Source organism: Neovison vison, chromosome 6 (assembly GCF_020171115.1).
Source record: "Neovison vison isolate M4711 chromosome 6, ASM_NN_V1, whole genome shotgun sequence".
Taxonomy (NCBI): domain Eukaryota; kingdom Metazoa; phylum Chordata; class Mammalia; order Carnivora; family Mustelidae; genus Neogale; species Neogale vison.
Window position 1 is genome coordinate 133,463,929 of NC_058096.1, and position 27,468 is coordinate 133,491,396.

At 44.4% G+C, this 27,468-nt stretch overlaps 1 protein-coding gene across 2 annotated transcripts; it reads right to left on the bottom strand.

Annotated features, from left to right (window-relative positions):
• Positions 1 to 273: 273 nt before the first annotated feature.
• Positions 274 to 27,468, bottom strand: LOC122908956. 2 transcript variants are annotated; one of them, XR_006385042.1, is made up of 12 exons: positions 27,428 to 27,468; positions 25,381 to 25,469; positions 25,082 to 25,156; positions 24,082 to 24,145; positions 23,781 to 23,915; positions 21,087 to 21,188; positions 7,442 to 7,502; positions 7,243 to 7,334; positions 6,934 to 7,028; positions 5,888 to 5,952; positions 2,782 to 2,935; positions 274 to 2,206 (listed from the first exon to the last, which is right to left on the bottom strand). XR_006385042.1 is itself a non-coding variant. In XM_044252402.1 (5 exons), the coding sequence occupies exons 1-5, from the start codon at positions 7,217 to 7,219 to the stop codon at positions 1,905 to 1,907; spliced, it is 699 nt and encodes a 232-aa protein (XP_044108337.1). In that variant the 5' UTR covers positions 7,220 to 7,227; the 3' UTR covers positions 274 to 1,904. The 2 variants fall into 2 exon arrangements, 1 of the variants encoding a protein (XP_044108337.1); XM_044252402.1 differs by lacking the exons at positions 7,243 to 7,334; positions 7,442 to 7,502; positions 21,087 to 21,188; ... (3 more) ...; positions 25,381 to 25,469; positions 27,428 to 27,468 and adding an exon at positions 7,137 to 7,227.

A 27,468-nucleotide genomic window follows, 5' to 3' on the forward strand; every position in this document is an offset into this window, starting at 1 on the left:
CTCTTAGTGTATTTGTGGACTTAAATAAACATTTTTTGATTCTCATTGGCACAGAGCTATTTTCATTTAAACAGAACAGTGAATGGTCAGAGCCCAGATTCTTTGCCAATTATTATTACTATTTTCTTTTTGAGACAGAGAGAAAGCACAAACTTGTGAGCAAAGAGGGATGGGGGAGAAGGTGAGGGAGAGAGAGCATCCCAGATAGGCTCCACACTCAGCACCGAGCCCGACTTGGGGCTCAGTCTCAAAAGCTCGAGATCATGACCTGAGCAGGAATCAAGATTCTGCTGCTTAACCGACTGAGTCGCTCAGGAGCCCCTGCAGGTTCTTTATGCTCCTATTGCTGTAGTGACCTCAGAATCCAATATGTTCTCTCTATGAAAGATTAAAATAAAAGCTGAGGCCCTGAGAAGGCCCCACTGAGAGCTGGTATTTGGGCTGAGAAATCAGGAACACGGGCAAATCTGGACACTGGGACTGAAGTCCCCGGGAAGTGCACAGCTGCAGGCAGGGTGGTGATGCAGATGCGGAGGCCTGGTGACAGGGCTCCAGCTAGGGCGGCTCCTGGCCAACCCTGACTCTCCCACTAACAGTCTGACTCGGGCTGAGGCCAGGGCGGCCACTCTTCACTGGTTCTCCATCTTGTCTTCATGTTTTCTCACTGCGGGACTTAAAGTTAGCCAGACAAGAATCCCCAAAGACCAAGTTAAGTTTCCCAAATCTCCACGACACTCTTTCACATGGTTCAGAATTTTCAGAAATTCAGGGAAACAATGCTCTTCACAGACTATGAGTGAATGGCTTCATGGCAAAAACGACATTCTGAGGCAAATAGCGGCGTGATCCACACTGTGTGAGTGAACACATGCAGCAGTCGTTGTAGACCGCACGGTGTCCTCACACTCACTCTCAGGCTGCTGGCAGCCAGGAACGGCCTCACCCTGAGAGAAGCCCAGCCTCTCCCTGAGTACCTCCAGCCTTCTCGGCATCCACAACCTCCTGTTTCTGTGTGACTCGGGGCTCCCTCCCTTCTTTCTGGATACATCTCTAGTTCTTCCCTTATACAGAACACACAGTCTATGTCCTGTCATCAGTGTGTCCCTCCCTTCTCTCAGACACACACCCTCAATTCCTCACATTAAGGCCTCATCCCTCCCAGAGCACAAAACATCGTCTCTATACCATGTGCGTGTGACACCTGATCTGCCCAGCTTTTGGAGAAGGGCAGCTCTCTGCCACCACAAGGAACCTACAACCCTCTCAGTATGACTGGAAGACAAGGTCCATCAATTCTAAATACAGAACAACCAGAAGAAAGTTACCATGTCTTTAGCAGCCTTCACTCTGCCATGCCACGAGAGGCCTGTGGGCAGCACCGCTGGTCCTTGTGGAGGACGCTCCAGCATCTGTATCTGACCCACACCATGGAAAAGACAGAAGCTTCTCCACCTGGAAGTGACTGAGCAACATTCCAACGAACCCTCTACACCTGCCTCCGGCATCTGCCACTTTTTCTTTCCTTCTCACCTCCCAGACCAGACAAGAGCGTTACCCACAACTTTCTAAACTGCAGAGGACAAGGGCAGACCCCTACACTAATGAACAATGAAGGGACCACAGCCCTGTGTCAGGCATTTATACAACTAAGGAAATGACAGCTTAAACCCTACACGCTGCGGATGAAGTGAGAGGTGTTTCATCCCTCCCAGAACAACGTATGCAGATGCTGGATGTGCACGACAGTAAAAGAAAGAAGTCTGCCATTGTGCAATGGAGACACTTCCTTCCCATCAATGGCACCTGCCCACTGCTCAGTGTGTGCAAATAGCGAGGCACACGCATGTGTGTCCTGAAGAACTTCAGAATCATACAGCGTCCCCAGCCCGGTTTCCCCTTGAATGTCAAGCCCTGAACACAAACTCTGCCTTTGCTCCACTGACACAACCAGAAGGTGATGATCTGGAAACAGAGACGCCTGTAAGACTTGCCACTTTGAACGCGAAAGGACACCACACATGGACCCCAGGATATATCCAACACACACATGTCAGGAAACTGTGCTGCCCAGAAAGGAAAAGAACTCCAGAAATGGGTACAACTGAAAACACCCCAGCATTTACTTGGTGCTTCTCTGGGACCTTCTCGGGCACGGTGCTGCTATTGACCCCTTGAGCTCCACAGGCTTCTGATTGGGACTGAAGGCCTAGAAGGGACAGAGGTGGATTCAGACTGGCGACGACCACACAGGATCAAGCCAACCCTCCCCACCTGCCCCAGCCTATTCCCCGTTCTCCCTCTGGAGGGTCCACTCTGTTTCTCACAGGACTCCCCTGACCCCTGTGGACGAAGGAGGGAACTGTCCATCACCCTCGCAGATATGACCACTCTGCCTGGGAACAGATGTTTCCATAACTAATCTATCATGCTGGACAACTGGGGCCTCCACATGTGAGACTGATGTGAAGGTTGTTCTTCGTCCAGCCCAGAGCCCAAAACATTGTGTCTGCGTAGTGCACCTGGGCAATGCTTCTATGTCTGTCCTCTGTGAAATGTCACTTTTCTTCTCCATGGTAGACACCTGTTGCACAGTTCTGTATAGTGAACCAGACAGTCCATGAGATGGACATCAGACAAAGTGGAGGAATGTTACCATGTCCTCACTTGGGCTTATTGCTTCATGGCAAAGTCTTGTGGTACCACCTCTCCATCCTCTCCACCAACAGAAGTGTTTCAACTATGAATAAGCTCTATAACCCACATCAATTCAGGTCATCTCACCATGTGGTGGAGGAACGAGGTGTGGCTGAGGCCCCCATGTCCACCACTGTGGAGGTGGATGAGGCGGAGGGACGTCCGGTACATTCCACCCCATGTGGTAGGGCATACGGAGGAGCCCTGGGCAATGAGGGAACTCTCTCACACCTCTACTGACCTGCAGAACAGACAAGAAAATATTTCAGCAAAACAGACAAAAGTTGCAACACCAAGAAAAGAAACCAAAACAAAGAGCTCTCAGCATCCAGCTCCTTCTCCAATGCCACCTTCCAGGAGAGCTGCATCGTGCTAGAAAACTTAGATGCCCCTCCCAGCTGGGGCCAGTACAATGATGGGGGAGAGGGCCATGGCTGTTACAGGAGTAGCCTGTCACCAAACATCACTGTCCATGTCTGACCACGTTCTGTAGCAAGAAGTTGTGTCTTAAAGATGAAAAAAGATCACTGCAAACTAGTAAGGCAGCACATTCCAGACACGGAGGCATCGACATCCTGGACAACACTTCCTCTATCGTCCTCAGCCACCAGAGAAGATTTTGGTTTGGTCAGAATAGAGAGAATGTGACAAAACTGAATGCCCTTTCTTCACAAAGTTTCCGAGCCACTTGAGGGGAATCGTTGGCCTGTAAGTCCCCGACTCTCCCCACACTGCCTCGCTCCTGACAAAGGGGTCCTCAACTCTCTACAGCTTCTGTCCATGGCTACAAAGACAATTGAGGAATTAGGACATTGTGGTCTGACAGGGGCACTGGAAAAGTGTCTTCCGAGGGACATGATACCAAAAACCTTTATTTACATTCAGCAGCTGTGTTTGTCTTATTTTTTTAAGATTTCATTTATTTGACAGACAGAGATCCCAAGCAGGCAGAGAGGCAGAGCGAGAGAGAGGAAGAGAAGCAGGCTCTCTGCTGAGCAAAGAGTCTGATGTGGGACTTGATCCCAGGACCTAGGATCATGAACTGAGCCTAAGGCAGAGGCTTTAACCCACAGAGCCACACAGGCGCCCCCTGTGTTTGTCTTAAAACACAGTCATTTGGAAATTTCAACCTACTGAGTTCCAGAGTAATTTTGTACAATGGGAAATGAAGATGGGAAGGCCATATAAGAGAATTCACAAAAGAGTATATGCTTCCCAGTGGAAAACTCCACATGTGTGATGAGAAAAGAAATCAGCTCTCACACTAACTTAGGACCAAATGACCTGCTCCTGGAAACCCAGCTGAAGGGCTGGGAGGCAGTGGTCATGCACGTAATCACTGACGTCCCCCTTCAGAACGTGTGAGCCAGTGTGCGATTACGACAGTGCACCTGAGAGCATTGACACTTCAAAAGAGTTGTAGAAAGGGTCTTAAGTGGGCTGGTTCTGCAGGGCACATTTTCCAGCAGAAGTAAAATGGGGATGACTCATGAAACATGCCCTGAGAACACTGCAGACTGCAAAGGAGACAGTATAAAATGCAGAGAGAATTTTCCCCAGTTTCCATTTGTGAGGATTACCAGACCCATCTATCCCCAGCATGAGCACAACACCAGTGCACCTGAACGTAACCTAAATGGAGTCGGGCTGGCCAGAGAACTTCACTGTGGATGGAGGGGTCCTCCTCCCCCAGTTACTTCCCCGGTGTGCACTGTGGGCAGCCGGGGGTACACATCCGCACACGCATCTTCCCCACCATCATGTTCCAAGACAGTAGCATCTGTGCCAGAATGGCTACCGCCCCGTGTCTCACCTAGAACCTGTGGTGAAGCGATGCCATGGGGAAAACTACTGTCACCACATGTTAATATAGGTCTGCACACCTCGACAGAGACAAGAGTGGGCAACCAAGGATAATCAACTAAGGAAAAAACTCCATTCAGGACAGGGCAGTATCGACAGCTGGGACCACACCTCCCCCATCACGGCAAGCACAGCATCTCCTTCTGTACATTGAGAACAAACACAATGAGAGGCCTGGGAAGCCTGGTGTCCACAAGTGGAAGTGCAGGTGCTTGTGGGTCAACCGGAAGCCCACCAGCATCCCCCCTGACCAGCTCTGCTTCCCTCCCTGACAATGGGATCTTCTACGCTCCACAAGGGCTGTCCATGGCCACAGACACCGCTGAGGAGATAGGAGTGTCCGGAGTCCTGCAAAGGACCTGGAAGAGTGCTTTCTGAGAGAAACAGGACCCCTTCGAGTGAGCAAGACCAGCTCTGTGGATCCACGTCCCCGACATTCAGACAGTCCTTAGCTCAGGCACAGAGCAAATGCCTAGTCCTTGGTGCTGAGAACCACTGATGGGCCGATTCCATATCCCCAAATGCAAACCAGTGTGTCGAGAGCACAGGCAATGCTCCCAGGATGGGTCGGGAGAGATGCTATGAGCTGGCACAGCCATCAGACCCCATCAGAATCCACTAATGGGAGCACAAGTAAAACACGTGTGAGGTGTGTGCCTTGCAGAGAGTCACTAGGATTCCCTCTTCAGGGCTGCTTCTCCAGGGGGTATTTTCTATGACACACCTGGCACCTGCCAGAGTTCACCATCATCTCATCCAGGGGTCAACTGGAGTGATTCCAGCTCTCATCTTCATCCACTCAGATGGGACACATGGGAGGTCATAGCTAACCTTCTCCACACTCAAGCTGCCCAAAGCATGTGGGGCAAGTGTGACGCAGTCCTGGCTTTTCCCATTCTCCATCTGAGGACCTCTGCAGACACCTTCCCAGGTTAGTCTTCTGACCCGAATACTAAAAATGCTCCTGCTCCCACAGGAAAGCAAACTGCAAGGAGTCAGCTGGGCTAGCTGACTTCAGTGTGGAGTAAGATGTCATCCTCCTCGAGTTATGTACACACACACATACACGCACGTGCACACACACACACACACAGAGATGCATGAGGTGAGCATCCTTCCATCACGTGTCTCAAAGCATCTACAGCTTTGGGAGGAAGCACGAAATTGAAGATCTCTAACGGAGCAGCCCAGAGGCTCCTCGGTGAACAGCGTGCACTCTGAAAGGGATGATCGCAGGACACACACCAAGGCCACAAGGCCAGGACAGGGACCTGTCCACACTGCAATCCATTTCAGAAACAGACACAACTAAAAATGCCCAAGCACTTACCATATGTATCTCTGGGTCCCTTTGAGGGCTAGTGCTGCTGTTCATCCTGGGAACCAGTCTAGATGCTAGATCAGACAAAGGTCAGAGGTTTATTGTGGTTTGCATGCCCTCCATGCCTTCCCCTCCCATCTTGCACTCTTTCCCACACTTCGGTCCCTTATCAGAGGGTTTCACCCGTGACTCAAGTGACTCCTTTGCAAAGAGAGACACCAGTCACCTCTTGCGTGAGACACTCCAGGGCCCTGGCTCCAGTGTTTCTGTAAGTAATCCATCATGTGTGGACAGGTCGGGGTACAACTGGCTGGAAATCAACACTAAAATTGGGGTGCTCAACACACATCAGACAAAATCACTTTCTCTTCATAGATTAAACACCTAAGTGAGAATAGCCTTGCGTGGGTGACATCCACGAACCCTCAACATGAACAGCCCATGTTCCCTTCTCAAGCCACAGGTGGATGGTTCATTTGTCCATCCTTCAGTTGGGACCTAGAATGCATGACTGGCCAACAAATAAACATTTCAGGGAAGAAACAGACTTAGACATTTGTATAGTCACGAACAAAGAAATCACAGGCAGATTGAGCAATAAAGCTATGGCATTGCACCGATAACATGAGAGGAGAAAGATATATTTCATTGCTCAATATGGTCCTATGGATGACAAATAAAACAAAAATATAGGAACCTCCATAATGAGTAAATAAATGCCCTTATTAACAAATAGTCTTTTTTTTTTTGCCAAGGTTTGACTACTGAATCAAGGTGGGAAGGGCGCTCACCTCCCACCTTCTCAGGCTCAGCTCCTTTGAAGGGGGTAGCAGGGGGAAGGTGTGGAGCGGCGTGAGCTCCACCTGTCACGGGGGCAAGTGTCCTGCTGCCTGGGGGCATATAAGGAATGCACCCTCCTGTCACCCCTTCTGACAACCTGCAGGCTTGTGATTCTCTTCAGGACACACAGCGATCACCCACAGGAACGGGAAGGACACCATGTGGTTTCACAGCAGAAATCAGGCTGCTGCTGCATTTCACATCGTGCTCCCTACCTTGCCACACAGGCTTCTGCAACTCAGGCCTTCCGGGCATTGGTTCACGCCTCATGGATCCCACAGGCAGCATCTCCCCTTTCATCATGCACAATCTTAAACACAGAAAAAGAGTGGACATCTCTAAGAATTATAACACCACGTCCTCTCCTAGGCAGTAAGCAGCATAGCTGTCACCTCACCAAACACCCATAAAAACGCACATCAAACTCTCACAGCTGTGTTTCAGGTAGGCATTCTCCCTGCTCTGCTGCATCATCCTTGTTTCCCAATACTGAGCCTTCATCTGTGGCAGAAAAACACACCCACCTTCAGTTGTGCCCAACTGTGCTGCAAACGAAGATGAGGAAATGGAAAACACTTTCCCAGTTAGCCAGAGCATACCTCTCTTGAACTGCGATCTGAAAAATCCAACACACCAGAAACCCATGTTCAGGGCTCTAAGGGCCACTACCATCACCTGAAGGGGGCGCCAAGGGGTCAGTGTGTTGGACACAACTCTGGTTACCTTGTGGTTGAAGGTGAGGTTAGACTCCTGCAGCTCTTCTCGCATTTCTTCCACTTCTTGTCTGTGAGGGGGGACAATCGTTTTCATCAGACAAAACCCAACACTGGGTGTGATTTTCAATCATCTGCCAATGTGGCCATCGTCCTCTTATCTGTCCCCTCATACAATTGATCCTGACACAGGAAACACTTTCACCTGACTATAATTGGACTGTAGGATCAAAGCTATTCTTACAGCCTTTCCTTCATCATTTTTATTTGCCTACAGGATCAAAACTGACATAAATTCCTTACCCGTTTTCAATCTTTCCCTCAGTTATCACATGACAAATGTCTTTTGTCATGAAGCTCTATTCTCCTTTAACTTCTATCCTCGCTATGGTTCCCAGTTTTGCAAAGACCAGCACCATCAGATGCTACTACCGGGCTTATGGGAAGGACTCATCCTAGGACAAACTGTTTTCCTCCAAAAACCACCTCAAGGACTCTGGTATGGAGCTAGTTTCCACAGTCAGGCCAACACTGGGGATCCGGGTATGTCTAGTAACGTAATTGTTTTGTGCCTTTTCTTTCCGTGTCAGTTAATTCGCTCTGGATACATCCTCTGAATTTTAGTGTATATTACTTAATTAAGTCCTCAAAATGTACAAATATTAACAATCCAAAGGGAGGGAGGAGTCAAGATGGTGGAGAAGTAGCAGGCTGAGTTGACATCAGGTAGCAGGAGATGAGCTAGATAGCTTATCAAACCATTCCGAACACCTACAAATCCAACAGGAGATCGAAGAGAAAAAGAGCATCAATTTGAGAAACAGAAAATCGACTACTTTCTGAAAGGTAGGACCCACGGAGAAGTGAGTCCAAAGCGACGGGAAGATAGACCCTGGGGGGAGGTTCTGGCTCCTGACAAGCAACGGAGCACAAAACCAGGACTTTTAAAAGCGATGTTCACTGAGGGACGTCGCTCCAGAGGATAAACCGGGCTGAAGCCCATGCGGGGACAGCATGGCCCCAGTTCTGCAGGGTCACAGAAGGACTGGCGGTGTTGAGTGTCATAGAACTCGCAGGTATTAGAGCGGGGACGCAGGCAACAGAAAGAGAGCTGAGCAGTGACCTCTCAACTCAGCATTACCTTGAACCGTAATCCATGGCACAGGATCTGGGGAGATCCCCCCGGAAGAGCTCAGCAATCTAAGGGTTTTGGAGACTCCAGGTGGAGCTGTGTGCCAGAGATGCTTGGTCACAGCCTGGTGAGGTCTGAGCACAGCCGGAGGCAAGGGAGAGGGAAATGATGAGCGCTTTTCTCTGAAGGCGCACTGAGGAGTGGGTCCCTAAGCTCTCGGCTCCTCCAGGCCGCCACTTTCATTACTGACCTCTGGAACTCTATGGAAAGTGTTCAGGGAACACAAGCTCCTGAAAGCGAACCCCAGCGGATTACTTAGCCTGGCCTCTGGAAAGGGTGGTGCAATTCCGCCTGGGGCAAAGACACCTGAGACTCACTACAACAGGCCCCTCCCTGAGAAGATCAACAAGAAATCCAGCCAAGACCAAGTTCACTTACCAAGGAGAACAGCGGAATACCAGAGGAGGAGAGAGCAAACCATGGAATTCATGGCTTTCTCCTCATGATACTTTAGTCTTGCAAAGTTAATTTTTTTAACTTTATTTTTTATCTTCTGCTATTTTTTTAAACTTGACCCTTTCTTCTTTTAACATTTTTAACTAGTTTTCTTAACAATACTTTTCATTAAAAAATCTTTTTCGAACCTTCATTTTTATTGTTATATGTTATGCTTCATTGTATCTAACTTCAGTTTTTGTATACACATAGGGTTTTTCTTCTAAAAAATTTGGGGTACAACTTCTTCTAATAGATGGAACTACACCCTAAATCTACCACCGGGCTTGTTCTACTCTCCAGCCTGAGCAAATCTTCTCCACTTTCTTTTTCTTTTTTTTTTTTTTTCCCAATTTATTTATTTTCAGAAAAACAGTATTCATTATTTTTTCACCACACCCAGTGCTCCATGCAAGCTGTACCCTCTATAATACCCACCACCTGGTACCCCAACCTCCCACCCCCCCGCCACTTCAAACCCCTCAGACTGTTTTTCAGAGTCCATAGTCTCTCATGGTTCACCTCCCCTTCCAATTTACCCAAATTCCCTACTCCTCTCTAACGCCCCTTGTCCTCCATGCTATTGGTTATGCTCCACAAATGAGTGAAACCATATGATAATTGACTCTCTCTGCTTGACTGATTTCACTCAGCATAATCTCTTCCAGTCCCGTCCATGTTGCTACAAAAGTTGGATATTCGTCCTTTCTGATGGAGGCATAATACTCCATAGTGTATATGGACCACATCTTCCTTATCCATTCATCCGTTGAAGGGCATCTTGGTTCTTTCCATAGTTTGGCGACTGTGGCCATTGCTGCTATAAACATTGGGGTACAGATGGCCCTTCTTTTCACGACATCTGTATCTTTGGGGTAAATACCCAGGAGTGCAATTGCAGGGTCGTAGGGAAGCTCTATTTTTAATTTCTTGAGGAATCTCCACACTGTTCTCCAAAGAGGCTGCACCAACTTGCATTCCCACCAACAGTGTAAGAGGGTTCCCCTTTCTCCACATCCTCTCCAACACATGTTGTTTCCTGATTTGTTAATTTTGGCCATTCTAACTGGTGTAAGGTGATATCTCAATGTGGTATTAATTTGAATCTCCCTGAGGGCTAATGATGATGAGCATTTTTTCATGTGTCTGATAGCCATTTGTATTTCTTGATTGGAGAAGTGTCTGTTCATATCTTCTGCCCATTTTTTGATGTGTTTGTCTGTTTCGTGTGGGTTGAGTTTGAGGAGTTCATTATAGATCCTGGATATCAACCTTTTGTCTGTACTGTCATTTGCAAATATCTTCTCCCATTCCGTGGGTTGCCTCTTTGTTTTTTTGACTGTTTCCTTTGCTGTGCAGAAGCTTTTGATTTTGATGAAGTCCCAGAAGTCTATTTTCGCTTTTGTTTCCTTTGCCTTTGGAGACGTATCTTGAAAGAAGTTGCTGTGGCTGATATCGAAGAGATTACTGCCTATGTTCTCCTCTAAGATTCTGATAGATTCCTGTCTCACGTTGAGGTCTTTTATCCATTTTGAGTTGATCTTTGTGTACGGTGTAAGAGAATGGTCGAGTTTCATTCTTCTACATATAGCTGTCCAGCTTTCCCAGCACCATTTATTGAAGAGACTGTCTTTTTTCCACTGTATATTTTTTCCTGTTTTGTCGAAGATTAATTGACCATAGAGTTGAGGGGCCATATCAGGGCTCTCTACTCTGTTCCACTGGTCTATGTGTCTGTTTTTATGCCAGTACCATGCTGTCTTGGTGATCACAGCTTTGTAATAAAGCTTGAAATCAGGTAAGGTGATGCCGCCAGCTTTATTTTTGTTTTTCAATGTTTCCTTAGCGATTCGGGGTCTCTTCTGATTCCATACAAATTTTTGGATTATTTGCTCCAGCTCTTTGAAGAATGCTGGTGGAATTTTGATCGGAATGGCATTAAAAGTATAGATTGCTCTAGGCAGTATAGACATTTTAACGATGTTTATTCTTCCGATCCAAGAGCATGGAATGGTCTTCCATCTTTTTGTGTCTTCTTCAATTTCTTTCATGAGTGTTCTATAGTTCCTCAAGTATAGATCCTTTACCTCTTTAGTTAGGTTTATTCCCAGGTATCTTATGGTTCTTGGTGCTATAGTAAATGGAATCGATTCTCTAATTTCCCTTTCTGTATTTTCCTTGTTAGTGTATAAGAAAGCCACTGATTTCTGCACATTGACTTTGTATCCTGCCACGCTGCTGAATTGCTGTATGAGTTCTAGTAGTTTGGGGGTGGATTCTTTTGGGTTTTCCATATAAAGAATCATGTCATCTGCGAAGAGAGAGAGTTTGACTTCTTCATTACCAATTTGGATACCTTTTATTTCTCTCTGTTGTCTGATTGCTGTTGCTAGGACTTCTAATACTATGTTGAACAAGAGTGGTGAAAGTGGGCATCCTTGTCTTGTTCCTGATCTCAGTGGGAAGGCTGCAAGCTTTTTCCCATTGAGGATGATATTTGCTGTGGGTCTTTCATAGATAGATTTGATGAGGTTCAGGAATGTTCCCTCTATCCCTATACTTTGAAGCGTTTTAATCAGGAACGGATGTTGGATTTTGTCAAATGCTTTTTCTGCATCAATTGAGAGGACCATGTGGTTCTTCTCTCTTCTCATATTAATTTGTTGTATCACATTAATTGATTTACGAATGTTGAACCATCCTTGTAGCCCAGGGATGAATCCCACCTGATCATGGTGGATAATCTTTTTAATGTGTTGTTGGATCCTGTTGGCTAGGATCTTGTTGAGAATCTTAGCATCCATATTCATCAGTGATATTGGTCTGAAATTCTCCTTTTTGGTATGGTCCTTGCCTGGTTTGGGGATCAGGGTAATGCTGGCTTCATAGAAAGAGTCTGGAAGTTTTCCTTCTGCTTCAATTTTTTGAAACAGCTTCAGGAGAATAGGTGTTATTTCTTCTTGGAAGGTTTGGTAGAATTCCCCAGGGAATCCGTCAGGTCCTGGGCTCTTGTTTTTTGGGAGATTTTTGATCACTGCTACAATCTCGTTATTAGATATCGGTCTATTCAGGTTGTCGATTTCTTCCTGGTTCAATTTTGGTAGTTTATATTTTTCCAGGAATGCATCCATTTCATCTAGGTTGCTAAGCTTATTGGCATATAACTGTTCGTAGTAACTTCTGATGATTGTTTCTACTTCCTTGGTGTTAGTTGTGATCTCTCCCCTTTCATTCATAATTTTATGGATTTGGGATTTCTCTCTTTTCTTTCGGATTAGTGTAGCCAGTGGCTTATCGATCTTATTGATTCTTTCAAAAAACCAGCTTCTAGTTTCATTGATACGTTCTACTGTATCTCTGGTTTCTCCCTCATTGATCTCAGCTCTAATCTTGATGATTTCCCTTCTTATGTGTGGAGTTGGTTTGATTTGTTGTTGATCCTCCAGTTCTTTAAGGTGTAGAGACAGCTGGTGTGTTCTGGATTTTTCAATTTTTTTGAGCAAGGCTTGGATGGCTATATATTTTCCCCTTAGGACCGCCTTTGCTGTATCCCATAGGTTTTGGACCGAAGTGTCTTCATTCTCATTGGTTTCCATGAATTGTTTCAGTTCTTCTTTGATCTCCTGGTTGATCCAAGCATTCTTAAGCAAGGTGGTCTTTAGCTTCCAGGTGTTTGAGTTCCTTCGGAACTTTTCCTTGTGATTGAGCTCCAGTTTCAAAGCATTGTGATCTGAGAATATGCAGGGAATAATCTCAGTCTTTTGGTATCGGCTGAGTCCTGATTTGTGACCCAGTATGTGGTCTATTCTGGAGAAGGTTCCGTGTGCACTTGAGAAGAATGAGTATTCTGCTGTTTTAGGGTGGAATGTTCTGTATATATCTATGAGGTCCATCTGGTCCAATGTGTCGTTCAATGCTCTTGTTTCTTTATTGATTTTCTGCTTCGATGATCTGTCTAATTCTGAAAGAGGCGTGTTAAGATCACCTACGATTAGTGTATTCATATCAATATGACTCTTTATCTTGATTAACAGTTTTCTTAAGTAATTGGCTGCTCCCATATTGGGAGCATAGATATTTACAATTGTTAGATCATCTTGGTGGATAGTCCCTTTAAGGATTATGTAGTGTCCTTCTGTATCTCTGACTACAGTCTTTAGTTTGAAGTCTAATTTATCTGATATGAGAATCGCTACCCCAGCCTTCTTTTGAGTCCCATTGGCATGAAAGATGCTTCTCCACCCCTTCACTTTCAGTCTGCGTGTATCTTTAGGTTCAAAATGGGTCTCTTGTAGACAGCATATGGATGGGTCCTGTCGTTTTATCCAATCTGCAACCCTGTGCCGTTTTATGGGTGCATTTAGGCCATTCACATTGAGAGTGATTATTGATAGATACGTTTTTATTGACATCGAGTTACCTTTGAAGTCTTTCTTCCTGTAGACTGTCTCTATATTTCTGTTCAATGCTATTCTTTGGATTTTTCCTCTTTTATAGCACCCCCCTTAATATTTCCTGCAGTATCGGCTTGGTGGTTGCATAGTCTTTTAAGCCTTGCCTGTCTTGGAAACTCTTTATCTCTCCATCCATTTTGAATGTCAGTCTTGCTGGATAAAGTATTCTTGGCTGCATGTTCTTCTCATTTAGTGCCCTGAATATATCTTGCCAGCCTCTTCTGGCTTGCCAGGTCTCTGTGGACAGGTCTGACGTTATTCTGATGGGCTTCCCTCTGTAAGTAAGGAGCCTCTTTGCCCTGGCAGCTTTCAAGAGATTATACCTACAATTATAATTTCTCAATTTGACTATCAGGTGTCGTGATGTTTTTTTGGAGTGTATAATCTTGGGTGGAGACCGTTCAGCCTCTAGTACATGAACGCTGGTTTCATTCGCGAGATTCGGAAAGTTTTCATGAAGGACTTGTTCCACGACATCTTCTAGACTTCTTTCTTTCTCCTCCCCTTCAGGAATTCCAATAATTCTGACGTTGGAACGCTTCATGGCATCACTATTTCCCTAATTCTGCTTTCGTGGGATCTAAGCTGTTTGTTCCAGGCTTCCTCCTGATCCTTTCTCTCTATCTGTTTGTCTTCCAGATCACTAATTCTATCTTCTGTCTCAGTTACCCTAGCTTTGAGAGAGTTTAGATTGGATTGGAACTCATTGAGAGCATTGTGGACCTCCTCCCTGGTAGCCTTAAGCTCCGCCCTAACATTGTGAACATCCTGTCTGGTCGCTTTCAGTTCGGCTCTAATCAATTCTGTTTGGTCATCCATGGCTTTCTCCAACCTAGCTATTGCCTGGATAATTGTTAGCCTGAATTCTCTTTCCGACATATTGTCTATGTTGATAGCCGTTAGCTCTGTTGCGGAAGGTCCATCCTCTGTATTTTTCTTCTGTTGGGCATTCCTCCTCCTAGTCATTTTGGTGGGAGAAGACTGAACAGATGTAGCTGGATGTATCAACTCTGGTGCAGTCAAGGTGCACCCTGGAACACTTCCTGATCTCCGTCTCAGAAGCCTCAGTCTGGGTGCAGAAGCTGAATAAATTCCCCCTTGGACGCTGGCAGTGCAGGTTCCAAGTTAAAGACCCTGGGGGCGCAGGATCTTTTGCTCGTCCCCAAAGCCAAGGCAGTGGCGGCTGTCTGGGAGCTCCTGACCGCCAGAGAGGTTCCAAGCAGCGATCGCACACTGAGATTTTGCCGCGGGCCGGGGCTGGGAGTGCCCGGCTTGCGCGCACCTCTTTTCAGAGGCGGCTGTGGGTAGGGCGCGCGTCTGGGGCACTGAGAACGGGGCGCTGGTCCGTAAGCCGCAGGCTGGGCTTTTGTGCGCCTCTGTCCGGGGAAGAGTTTCACGGGCGCGCGGCTTAGACTTTGAAACAATGGCCCGGGTCAAGAAGCGCCCCAGGGCCTTAGAAACCCAGGAGAGCTGGAGCGACGTGCGCGCGCATCTCAAGCTTTGTGGTAGGGCTAGCGCGCGTTCTGCAGACCGGCTCCCATCCCCTCACAGGAGCCGGAACCCCGCGCTCTGGGGCACGCTGGCGGCTTAGGGACCAGGAGCCGGTTTCTCCGCCGCACTCTCTCTGTCTCCGCGCCGGGGAGGCCGTCTGGGACCGGGGACTCAAGCCCCTGTCCCTAGCCGCCCCCGCGATCCTTTGCTCTTTTGGAGTGCTTTCAACCAGTCTCCGAGTGAATGCTGGTCCCCAGATGCAGGGCACTCTCGCTCGTATCGGGGTATTACTTTTGCACCGGTCGCCTCTGGTGGCTCCCTCCCCCTTTTGTTTATCTTCCGATATCAGTCCGCTGTTCCCATTCCGCTTTACCTGCTCACTGGCGTCTTCTGCCCCTGTAGAGATCCAGACGTGTATAATTCTGATCTCAGGCTGATTTCATGGGTGATCAGAGTTCTTTGGTAGGTAATCAGCTCACTTTGGGGTACCAGCTGAAAAGACGCCTCTTCCTAGTACCCCGCCATCTTGTCCCCCCCACTTTCTTTTTCTTTATTCTCCCAACCAACTTACATATCAACTCTTTTTTTAGAAATTAAAAAAAATTATTTTCATCTTAATATTCATATTCCGTCCCTTCATTGTGTTTATTCTTATATATGTTTTCCATTCTTTAAATTTTTGGGAGGTAATTTCTTCTAAGAGACAAAAATACACCCAAAATTTAGTGAGTGACCCTGTTCTAGTCACCAGTCTAATATGTATATATATTTTTCTTTTTTATATTATTTCATTATTTGTTTTCTTTTTTAAATTTATTTCCTGAACTTCCTTTTATCCACTTTCTCTCCCACCATGATTTGGGATCTCTTCTGATTTGACTCAAGCACACATTCCTGGGGTCTTTGCCACCCTTTTAGTATTTTATTTGCTCCTTCATATATTCTTATCTGGACAAAATGACAAGGTGGAAAAATTCACCACAAAAAAAAGAACAAGAGGCAGTACCAAAGGCTAGGGACCTAATCAATATGGACATTGGTAATATGCCAGATCTAGAATTCAGAATGACAATTCTCAAGGTTCTAGCCATGCTCCAAAAAGGCATGGAAGATATTAAAGAAACCCTATCTGGAGATACAAAAGCCCTTTCTGCATAAATAAAAGAACTACAGTTTAACCACGTTGAAATCAAAAAAGCTATTAAAGAGTTGCAATCAAAGATGGAGGCTCTTACTGCTAGGATAAATGAGACAGAAGAAAGAATTAGTGATATAGAAAACCAAATGACAGAGAATAAAGAAGCTGAGCAAAAGCGAGACAAACAACTACAGGACCACTTGGGGAGAATTCGAGAGATAAGTGATACCATAAGACAAAACAACATTAGAATAATTGGGATTCCAGAAGGAGAAGAAAGAGAGAGCCGAACAAAAGGTATATTGGAGAGAATTATTGGAGAGAATTTCCCTAATATGGCAAAGGGAGCAAGCATCAAAATCCAGGAGGTGTAGAGAAACCCCCTCAAAATCAATAAAAATAGGTCCATACCCTGTCATCTAATAGTAAAATTTACAAGTCTTAGCGACAAAGAGAAAATCCTGACAGCACCCCGGGACAAGACGTCTGTAACATACAATGGTAAAAATATTAGATTGGCAGCAGACTTATCCAAAGAGACCTGGCAGGCCATCAAGGACTGGCAAGATATATTCAGAGCAATAAACGAGAAAAATATGCAGCCAAGAATACTATATCCAGCTAGACTATCATTGAAAATAGAAGGAGAGGTAAAAACCTTCCAGGACAAACAAAAACGGAAAGAATTTGCAAACACCAAACCAGCTCTACAAGAAATATTGATAGCGATCCTCTAAGCAAAGAGAGAGCCTAAAAGTTGTAAATCAGAAAGGAACAGAGACAACATACAGTAACAGTCATATTACAGGCAATACAAGGGCACTAAATTCATATCTCTCAATAGTTCCCCTGAATGTAAATGGGTTAAATACCCCAATCAAAAGACACAGGGTATCAGAATGGATAAAAAAACAAAACCCAAAAATATGCTGCCTACAAGAAACTCATTTTAGACCCAAAGACACCTCCAGATTTAAAGTGAGGGCGTGGAAAACAATTTACCATACTAATGAAAATCTGAAGAAAGCTGGGGTGGCAATCCTTCTATCAGATCAATTAGATTTTATGCCAAAGACTATAATAAAAGAGATGAGGAAGGACACTATATCATACTTAAAGGGTCTCTCCAACAAGAAGATCTAACAATTTTAAATATCTATCCCCCTAAGATGGGAGCAGCCAACTATATAAACCAATTAATAACAAAATCAAAGAAACACATCAACAATAATACAAAAAGAGTAGGGGACTTTAAGACTCTCCTCACTGAAATGGACAGATCATGCAAGCAAAAGATCAACAAGGAAATAAAGGCCTTAAATGACACACTGGACCATCACAGATATATTCAGAACGTTCCATCCCAAAGCAACAATACATATTCTTCTCTAATGCACATGGAACATTCTCCCAAATAGATCACATCCTGGGTCACAAATCAGGTCTCAACTGGTATCAAAAGATTGGGATCATTCCCTGCATATTTTCAGACCACAATGCTCTGAAGCTAGAACTCCATCACAAGAGGAAAGTTGGAAGGAACTCAAATGACAGAGAAAGGAAGCTAAAGAGCATCCTATTAAAGAATGGATGGGTCAACCAGGAAAATAAAGAAGAATTGAAAAAAATTCATGGAAACAAATGATAATGAAAACACAATTGTTCAAAATCTGTGGGACACAGCAAAGGCAGTGCTGAGAGGAAAATATATAGCGATACAAGCCTTTCTCAAGAAACAGGAAAGTTCTCAAATACACAACCTAACCCTACACCTAAAGGAGCTGGAGAAAGAACACCAAAGAAAACCTAAACTCAGCAGGAGAAGAAAAAATCATAAAGATCAGAGCAGAAATCAATGAAATAGAAACAAACAAACAACAACAACAAAAAAAAAACAAAAGTACAAATCAATGAAACTAGGAGCTGGTTCTCTGAAAGAATTTATAAGATTGATAAACCCCTGGCCAGACCTATCAAAAGGAAAAGAAAAAGGACCCAAATTGATAAAATCACAAATGAAAGAGGAGAGATCACAACCAACACCAAAGAAATACAAACAATTATAAGAACATATTATGAGCAACTCTGCGCCAACAAATTTGACAATCTGGAAGAAATGGGTGCACTATTAGAGACAATATTATCTACCACAACTGAGCCAGGAAGAAATAGAAAACCTTAACAGACCCATAACCAGTAGGGAGATTGAAATAGTCATCAAAAATCTCCAAAGAAACAAAAGCCCAGGGCCAGATGGCTTCCCAGGGGAATTCTACCAAACATTTAAAGAAGAATTAATTCCTATTCTCCCAAAACTGTTCCAAAAAACTGAAATGGTAGGAAAACTTCCAAACTCGTTTTATGAGGCCTGCATCACCTTGATCCCCAATTCAGACAAGGATCCCAACAAAAAAGAGAATTACAGATCAATATCCTTGATGAACACAAACGCAAAAATTCTCACCAAAATACTAGCCAATAGGATCCAACAGTACATTAAAACAATTGTTCTCCACCACCGAGTGGGATTTATTCCAGGGCTGCAAGGTTGGTTCAACATCCGCAAATCAATTAATGTAATACAATACATTAAGAAAAGAACAAGAACAACATGATACTCTCAATAGATGCTGAAAAAGCATTTGACAAAGTACAGCATTCCTTCCTGATCAAAACACTTCAACGTGTAGGGATAGAGGGCACATATCTCAATATTATCAAAGCCATCTATGGAAAACCCACTGCAAATATCATTCTCAATGGAGAAAAACTGAGAACTTTCCCACTAAAGTCAGGAACACGGCAGGGATGTCCATTATCACCACTGCTATTCAACATAGTACTAGAAGTCCTATCCTCAGCAATCAGACAACAAAAAGATATCAAAAACATCCAAATCAGCAAAAAAAAAAAAAAAAAAGTCAAACTCTCACTCTTTGCAGATGATATGATACTATATGTGGAAACCCCAAAAGACTTCGCTCCAAATCTGCTAGAACTTGTACAGGAATGCAGTAAAGTGTCAGGATATAAAACCGATGCGCAGAAATCAGTTGCATTGCTTTACACAACAACAAGACAAAAGGACGAAAATTAAGGAGTCAATCCCATTTACAACTGCACCCAAAACCACAAGATACTTAGGAATACACCTAAGCAAAGAGGCAAAGAAACTATACTAAGAGAACTCTAAAGTACTCATGAAAGAAATTGAGGAAGACACAAAGAAATGGAAAAATATTCCATGCTCCTGGATTGGAAAAACAAATATGAAAATGTCTTTGCTACCTAAAGAAATCCACACATTTAATGCAATCCATATCAAAATCCCATCCATGTTTTTCAAAGAAATGGAACAAATAATCCTAAAATTTTTATGAAACCAGAAAAGACCTCGAATAGCCAAAGCAATATTGAAAAAGAAAGCCAAAGTTGGTGGCATCACAATTCTGGAATTCAAGCTCTGCTACAAAGCTGTCATCAACAAGACAGAATGGTACTGGCAAAAAAACAGACACATAGATCAATGGATCAGAAGAGAGAACCCAAAAATAGAGCCTCAACTCTATGGTCAACTAATCTTCAACAAAGCAGGAAAGAATGTCCAATGTCCAAATGACAGTCTCTTCAACAAATGGTGTTGGAAAAATTGGACAGCCACATGCAGAAAAATGAAACTGGACCATTTCCTTACACTACACAGGAAAATAGACTCAAAATGGATGAAGGACGTCAATGTGAGAAAGGAATCCATCAAAATCCTTGAGGAGAATACAGGCAACAACATCTTCGACCTCAACCACAGCAACTTCTTCCTAGAAACATCGTCAAAAGGAAGGAAATCAAAGGCAAAAACAAACTATTGGAACTTCATCAAGACCAAAAGCTTCTGCACAGCAAAGGAAACAGTTAACAAAACCAAAAGACAACTGACAGAATGGGAGAAGATATTTGCAAACGACATATCAGATAAAGGGCTAGTATCCAAAATCTATAAAGAGCTTCGGAAACTCAACACCCAAAGAACAAATAATCCAATCAAGAAATGGCAGAGGACATGAACAGACATTTCTGCAAAGACATCCAGATGGCCAACAGACACACGAAAAATTGCTCCACATCACTCGGCATCAGGGAAATAGAAATCAAAACCACAATGAGATACCACCTCACACTAGTCAGAATGGCTAAAATTAACAAGCCAGGAAATGACAGATGCTGGCGAGGATGCGTAGAAAAAGGAACACTCCTACACTTTTGGTGGGAATGCAAGCTGGTGCAACCACTCTGGAAAACAGCTTGGTGGTTCCTCAATAAGCTGAAAATAGAGCTACCCTATGACCCAGCAATTGCACTACTGGTTATTTACCCTAATGATATAAACATAGTGATCTGAAGGGGCACGTGCACCTGAATGTTTATAGCAGCAATGTCCACAATAGCCAAACTATGGAAAGAACCTAGATGTCCATCAACAAATGAGTGGATAAAGAAGATGTGGTATATATATACAATGGAATACTATGAAGCCATCAAAAGAAATATATCTTGCCATTTGCGATGACGTGCATGGAATTAGAGGGAATTATCCTTATCGAAAGAAGTCGATCAGAGAAAGACAACTATCATATGATCTCCCTGATATGAGGAAGTGGAGATGCAATGTGGGGGGTTGTGGGGTAGGAAAAGAATAAATGAAACAAGATGTCACAAAACAAATTGAGGGATGCTGAGGGGAAGTTTGTAGGGAGAGGATGGTGGGGTTACGGACACTGGGGAGGGTATGAGCTTTGGTGAGTGCTGTGAAGTGTGTAAGCCTGGCCAATAACAGACCTGTACCCCTGGGGCTAAGAATACATCATAGGTTTATAAGAAAATTAAAAAATTTTAAAAAAATCCAAAGGGAACTTTTCAGGAGCCAATAGTATGTAGTGTCGGAACTTACCTGTACTTCTCCATTTCTTCTTCAGTTACTTTCAGATATTTATCGGCAGCTAACAGCTCATTCTTAGTTGCATTCAATTCATACAGTGTCTCTTCTAGCTTCCTAAGATGGGAGAGATATATACATTGTCCAGGAGCCAAGGTCCTGAATTTTTGCCATTTATTATTCTCCCAGCACACTTGATGGCCTATGTCGGAATGTCCCCGCTAAAAGCACAGACTGACAACACAACAGGGAAATGAATGAAGGCCCCATTTAGGGTTGAAGAAACATCGAACTCTGGCTGCTGGCCAAGCTCCCTGCAATCGGGGCTGTCTTTATACTTGTCTACTTTAATTCGTTCACCATATCACCAAATAATATTGCACTCTGTGCCCTCTTGGAATACATCTTTGGTTTGAGATGGTGAAGTCTCATTTCAATTCAAAGTGAAAAGCCAAGCCTGACGAGCTACACTCGTTAGGATGAATAGGGGCCCATCATTAGTCTCCGTGGGGAGCCCTGATCCTCAGACCAAGGCTGTGCCCCCACAGTCAGCCCAAAGGAACTTCCAGAATATGACTTCACTGGTATGGAAACTCACTCCCAAACATCTCTAGGCTTTAGAAGTACAACCCCTGGCCCCTTGTGAAAGATCCTGGTATAGGAAAAGGCCAATATTAGTGCCGAAAATATGTCCTCAAATAATCCATGTGAACTGTCACATACTCAGGGTGTTATCTCAGTGGAACAGAGTTCAGATGTAGAACTGTCAACTCCATTGACTCTACCTTTATTTTAAAAAAAGATTTTATTTATTTATTTGACAGAGAGAGATCTCAAATATGCAGAGAGGCAGGTAGAGAGAGAGGGGGGGAAGCAGGCTGCCCACTGAGCAGGGAGCCCAATGCAGGGCTCCATCCCAGGACCCTGGGACCATGAACTCAGCCGAAAGCAGAGGCTCTAACCTACTGAGCCACCCAGGCGCCCCAAATCAATCTTCTTGACCAAGACCAACTTCATGGATGGTGAAAGCAGCAAACGGCGATGCTTAGAAAGGTTGGTCTGCTGGGCTGCCCTCGACTCTTTTGTTCATGGTGTTCATTCACAAGGTTTCAACAGGACACTTGTCAAGAATCTCATGCAGAAAGACTTAGGGACAGACAAAAGCTCTAGAAAGAGAAGGACAGGAGCATCTGCTTCTGGTATCTCAACTATCCTTCAGCAAATGTCTTCTGGAGTGGCAGTCAGTGTGTGGCTCAGGGATATGGTGTTGAAGAGAGAAAGGTGGTCAGGACACTGGACCTGCCCCAAGAAGGTCCTGAAGTATGTAAATTAAAAGTAAGACTCCTTTCTTTGCCTGAATTGTGTTCTAACAGCAGAAATAAAAGTAATGAAATATTATTATTATTATTATTAAAATTATTATTATTTCAAAGATTGATTTGAGAGAAGGAAAGAGTGAGGGGAGGGGGTCTTTACCAATGAACAGAACCCAAGTGCCTGTGAGAGAGAGCAGCCCCCACCCCCGATGTGGGAAGAAATAACACAAAGCTGAGTCTCCAGGGTAGACAGGGAACAGTTTTGCTTTTCCACATGAATGAGGGACTCCAACGTCCTTATCTCCTCCTGAGAAATAAAAGGAAACACTGGACAAGAGAGAAAACTTGTGAGTGAATGCACCCAATTTCTAAAGAGCACATGAAGAAACATGATAACCAGATGGAGAAGAAGGAAGCCTAGGAGAAAGCCAGCCTGGCAGTGGGAGCCAGTTTCCCGAGGACACATCAGTGAATTCTAGAACAAGCTATTGAGTACAAAGTAAATTAACAAGCAACCTTTGGAGGACAGGTTGGAATACAATAAGCAAAGCTCTTGTCCAGCCAGCAAATATGAGACTTAGTGAAACTGCAGGCTTTGGTTGGGATCCAAGAGACTTACACCTAGAAAATCGTGTGGAGGGGCACCAGGATGGCTCAGTCATTATCTGCTTAAAAGCATTTGGTACAGGTCATAATCCCAGGGTCCTGCAATAGAGCCCCACACTGGACTCCCTGTTTGGCAGGAAGCCTGCTTCTCCCTCTCGCACTCCCCCTGCTTGTGTTCTCTCTCTCGTGGTGACTCTCTCTGTCAAATAGATAAATAAAATCTCTTTAAAAAAAGAAAGAAAGAAAGAAAAGAAAAATAAAATCAGGTGGACAGGAAATACCCTGGCCTTCTAAGGGATTGGGCTGCAGCGAATGATCTCAGTTGTACACCAGATAAAGGGACCCCAGTATTGCTGGAGTCCCAGTGCACTTTCCACAAAGAAACTTTCCCTGTTTCTGCAGGAAGAGAATTCCATTTTTCTCTGCACATTCTGGACCCAAGTCTCATACTGAACAAAAAAGGGACCTAATGCAGGAGTGTTCAGAGCATGTGATGAGAGTTAAAATGAAGGGACAATGTAGACTGACCCAGAGGGCATCCATGTATCAAAGTGATTAATGCTGGTACCTTTCCCCTTCTTCCCCAATGAATCACACAATAACATGTGGCAAGTCATTAGAACAGAAAGGAAAATTCACATTACACAAATCAAGATAGGAAGGGCAGGCACAATTCTACAGAATGCATTTGGCAAAAGTACGCAAAAATCCAATTCCAGAAGATCTGAATACTTGCCGCCACGAAAATTCATACAACAGTATCTATGACAATGCAGCAATAGCTTACTCTTCTGCAGTTTTCGGTTTTCAGAGTACTCCACCACCATATCCAATTTCTTCTTTAGCAGGTTCAATTCTGCTTCTTTAGCTGTTTTCTGAGAACTCAGGGCATTACACTGGTCTTCCAGGAATGTTTTCCTTTCTGTAAAGGATGAGTTTGCTTTTCTGTGTTTGTGCCATGACCTGAGAACTTGGTTTCAATGGGGAAAGGAGAAGGGCAAGGCCATGAAGGCAGGAAGGCATTCTCTCCCTGCCTGATGCAAACTCATTGCCACCATATGGAGATTTCATCCCCCAAAACAAAGTACCTTTCAGTTCTTGGTTTTTTGATGTCAAGGCTCTCAGCTCTTGATCCGCCAGTGCATCTTGGGCCTTTAAGACAGATTTGAGAAAAGACATATGAGGGCACCTAACAGGACAAGATCATGGAGGACAACAAAGAAAGCCCTTGAGGCATAAATAGAATAAGGGGAAAGTAAAGAAACTAGCTCATGTCAAAAAATGCACAAATGTCTTTCTTAGAGGAACTGATATAAAATAATATTCTACTATACAAATTGGGCTTGCTATCATCCTTCACTGCTCACGTATTTTGTGGGATTTTCTACATAACTTGGAGGGCAGTGCTGAATGATGTGATGATTACCCAGCTGTGAAATAAACCATACTTCCTAGGCCTTGAAATTGCAAACCTCATCGGGGTGGTTTTAAGTGAAATCACAGCTCACGGGTCAGTAGGAGTCGCAGTTTCCAGATGCCCACGCTCTACTGCGTAAACAGCACACGAGTACACTGCACTCACCTCACCCAATGAACCAAAAGCCTCCCAAGCCACATTATAGTACAACTAACACCTAACTTTTCCCACATCCACATTCTTGATGTTCTTTTCTCTCTGAGCTTGTAAGAGAGCCTGTTTACAATGAAGGGAGACCTTCAAATTTTCATTATTCTCTTCCACCTTTTTGATGTTCTTCAAGAAAACATATTGAATGAGTAACAATGATTCATTCCTTGGGGCACCTGGGTTGCCCCTGGGTGTCCCAGTCTGTGGAATGTCTGACTCCTGCTTTCGTTTGCCTCAAGTCCTGATCTCAGGGTCAGGGGACTGATCCCTGCATCAGGCGAAATACTCGGCACGGTGTCTGCTTGGCATTCTCTCTCTGTCTCCTTCAGACCCCTTCCCCTCACTCTTTCCTTCTCTCAAATCAATCTTTGAAAGAATAATAAGTTTAATAATAATAATAATATTTTATTACTTTTATTTCTGCTGTTAAAACACAAGTCACGCAAAGAAAGGAGTCTTACTTTTAATATTCGTACTCCAGCAAGGGAACGCTTATGTTCTCTCTTTGTTTCTGCTTGCTTCTTTGCTTCCCTGGCCTTTAAAAAATATGAAAAAGGAATCAGAAGTCCAAAATAGCATGTTAAAGAAACCTATATTTGTGACTTCTTTCACAAAGAAAGAGGCAGTACTCTACATTTGTGAAGCTTCTCTTACTCAAGGATGATTTCTGGGTTGCATGATATAGATCGATAGAATGAACTACCAGAGGGTAAGTAACCAAAATGAAATCACAAAAAAATATTTGAAAGGGCACACATACCTTCTCCTCCCAACTCGCTATGTTTTTTTCAAGATCCCTGTTTTCGTTTTTAAGGTCATTAATCTTCATCTTAATTTGGTCTAAAGTAACTGAAAGGAGAAAAAAGAATTTTAAGATAATTAGCAAAAACAGCGACATTGGGGGGGACAAGATGGCGGGGTAGTAGGAAGAGGTGTCTTTTCAGCTAGTACCCCAAGGTGAGCTGATTACCTACCAAAGAACTCCGATCATCCATGAAATCAGCCTGAGATCAGAATTATACACGTCTGGATCTCTACAGGGGCAGAAGACGCCAGTGAGCAGGTAAAGCAGAATGGGAACGGCGGACTGATATCGGAAGATAAACAAAAGGGGGAGAGAGCCACCAGTGGCGACTGGTGGGAAAGTAATACCCCAATACGAGCGAGAGTGCCCTGCGTCTGAGGACCAGCATTAACTTGGAGACTGGTTGAAAGCACTCCAAAAGAGCAAAGGATTGTGGGGGGAAATTGTGGGAATTGGGGCGGCTAGGGACAGGGGCTTAAGTCTGCGGTCCCAGACGGCCTCCCCGGCGCGGAGGCAGAGAGAGTGCCCTGGAGAAACCAGCTCCTGGTCCCTAAGTCACCAGCGAGCCCCAGAGCGCGTGGGTTCCGGCTCCTGTGAGGGGATGGGAGCTGCGCGGGTCTGCAGAACGCGCGCGAGCCCTACCACAAAGTTTGAGATGCGCGCGCACGTCCCTCGAGCTCCCCTGGGTAACTGAAGCCCGGCGGGGGCTCCTTGACCTGCGCCATTGTTTCAAAGCCTAAGCCACGGGCGCGCAAAACTCTTCCCCGGACAGAGGCGTGCAAAAGCCCAGCCTGGGGCTTACGGACCAGCGCCCTGTTCTCAGTGTCCCAGACGCACGCCCTACCCACAGCCGCCTCTGAAAAGAGGTGCGCGCAAGCCGGGCACTCCCAGCCCGGGCCGGCGGCAAAATCTCAGTGTGCGACTGCTGCTTGGAACCTCTCTGGTGGTCGGGAGCTCCCAGACAGCCGCCACTGCCTTGGCTTTGGGGACGAGCAAAAGATCCTACGCCCCCAGGGTCTGCAACGTGGAACCTGCGCTGCCAGCGGCAAGGGGGAATTTACTCAGCTTATGCACCCAGACGGAGGCTTCTCTCTGAAACAGAGATCAGGGTGTGGTTTGATTTCTTCTAATACTACAAAAACCATCAAAGGCGGTCAAGGTGAGAGGGAAAAAAGTGAACAAGCAAAAAAAAACCGCCAGAGAACAAAAGCCTGAAAAAAACCAGTTTCCCCAGAGCCCACCCCCTTGAGGGGGGTGGGGGGACTCAACTCAGGAAACATCATTGACTGACAACCCACGTGGCAGGCCCCTCCCCCAGAAAACAAACCAAGAAAGAAAAAAAAAAGGACTACAAGAGAACCACCACTACTTCATAGGAAAACTTGTATTATTCACTCGTTTCCACTATTCCGGTTCATATATATTTTTTTTTTCTTACACATAGGTAATTTTTTTAACCTATTTACCATCACAGCGAGCTGTACAGTACATCAAATTCCATAATACCTTTCTAACCTGAACTTTTTGATACATACACCTAAGTTTTTCTTTTGCATTTTTATTTTTTTAATTCCTTTTTTTAAAATTTTAGTTTAGTTTAGTCTAGTATATTCCTTTTTATTTTTATCCTCTAATATTCATATAGCGTTAACTTCAAAGTAATCCCCTTGCCCCAATCGATACTACCCCTATAGGTAAACCAATTTTTAATCCCCTTTATCTTAGGAAAGTTGAGTCCTTTAACAAAGATATCAAGATACATCCAGGAAGAATCAAAACAACCTTCCTCGCACACACTGAGAATTTATAAGAACTCTCCCATCTTCTTCCACCAGTGTTTCAGTGTTTTTTGAGTTTGTCCTGATAGCATATAAATTTTACGCTTGTGGTTCTTTTTGACGAGGTTCTTTCTTTATTTGCCTATATATATATTTTTTTCTCTTGCCATATTATTGTATAAGTATTTTTATCTCTTTTTGTTTGTCTACTTCATAAATCTTACCTGGGGGCTCATCTGAGCTGAATCTTCTCTTTCATCTTCCC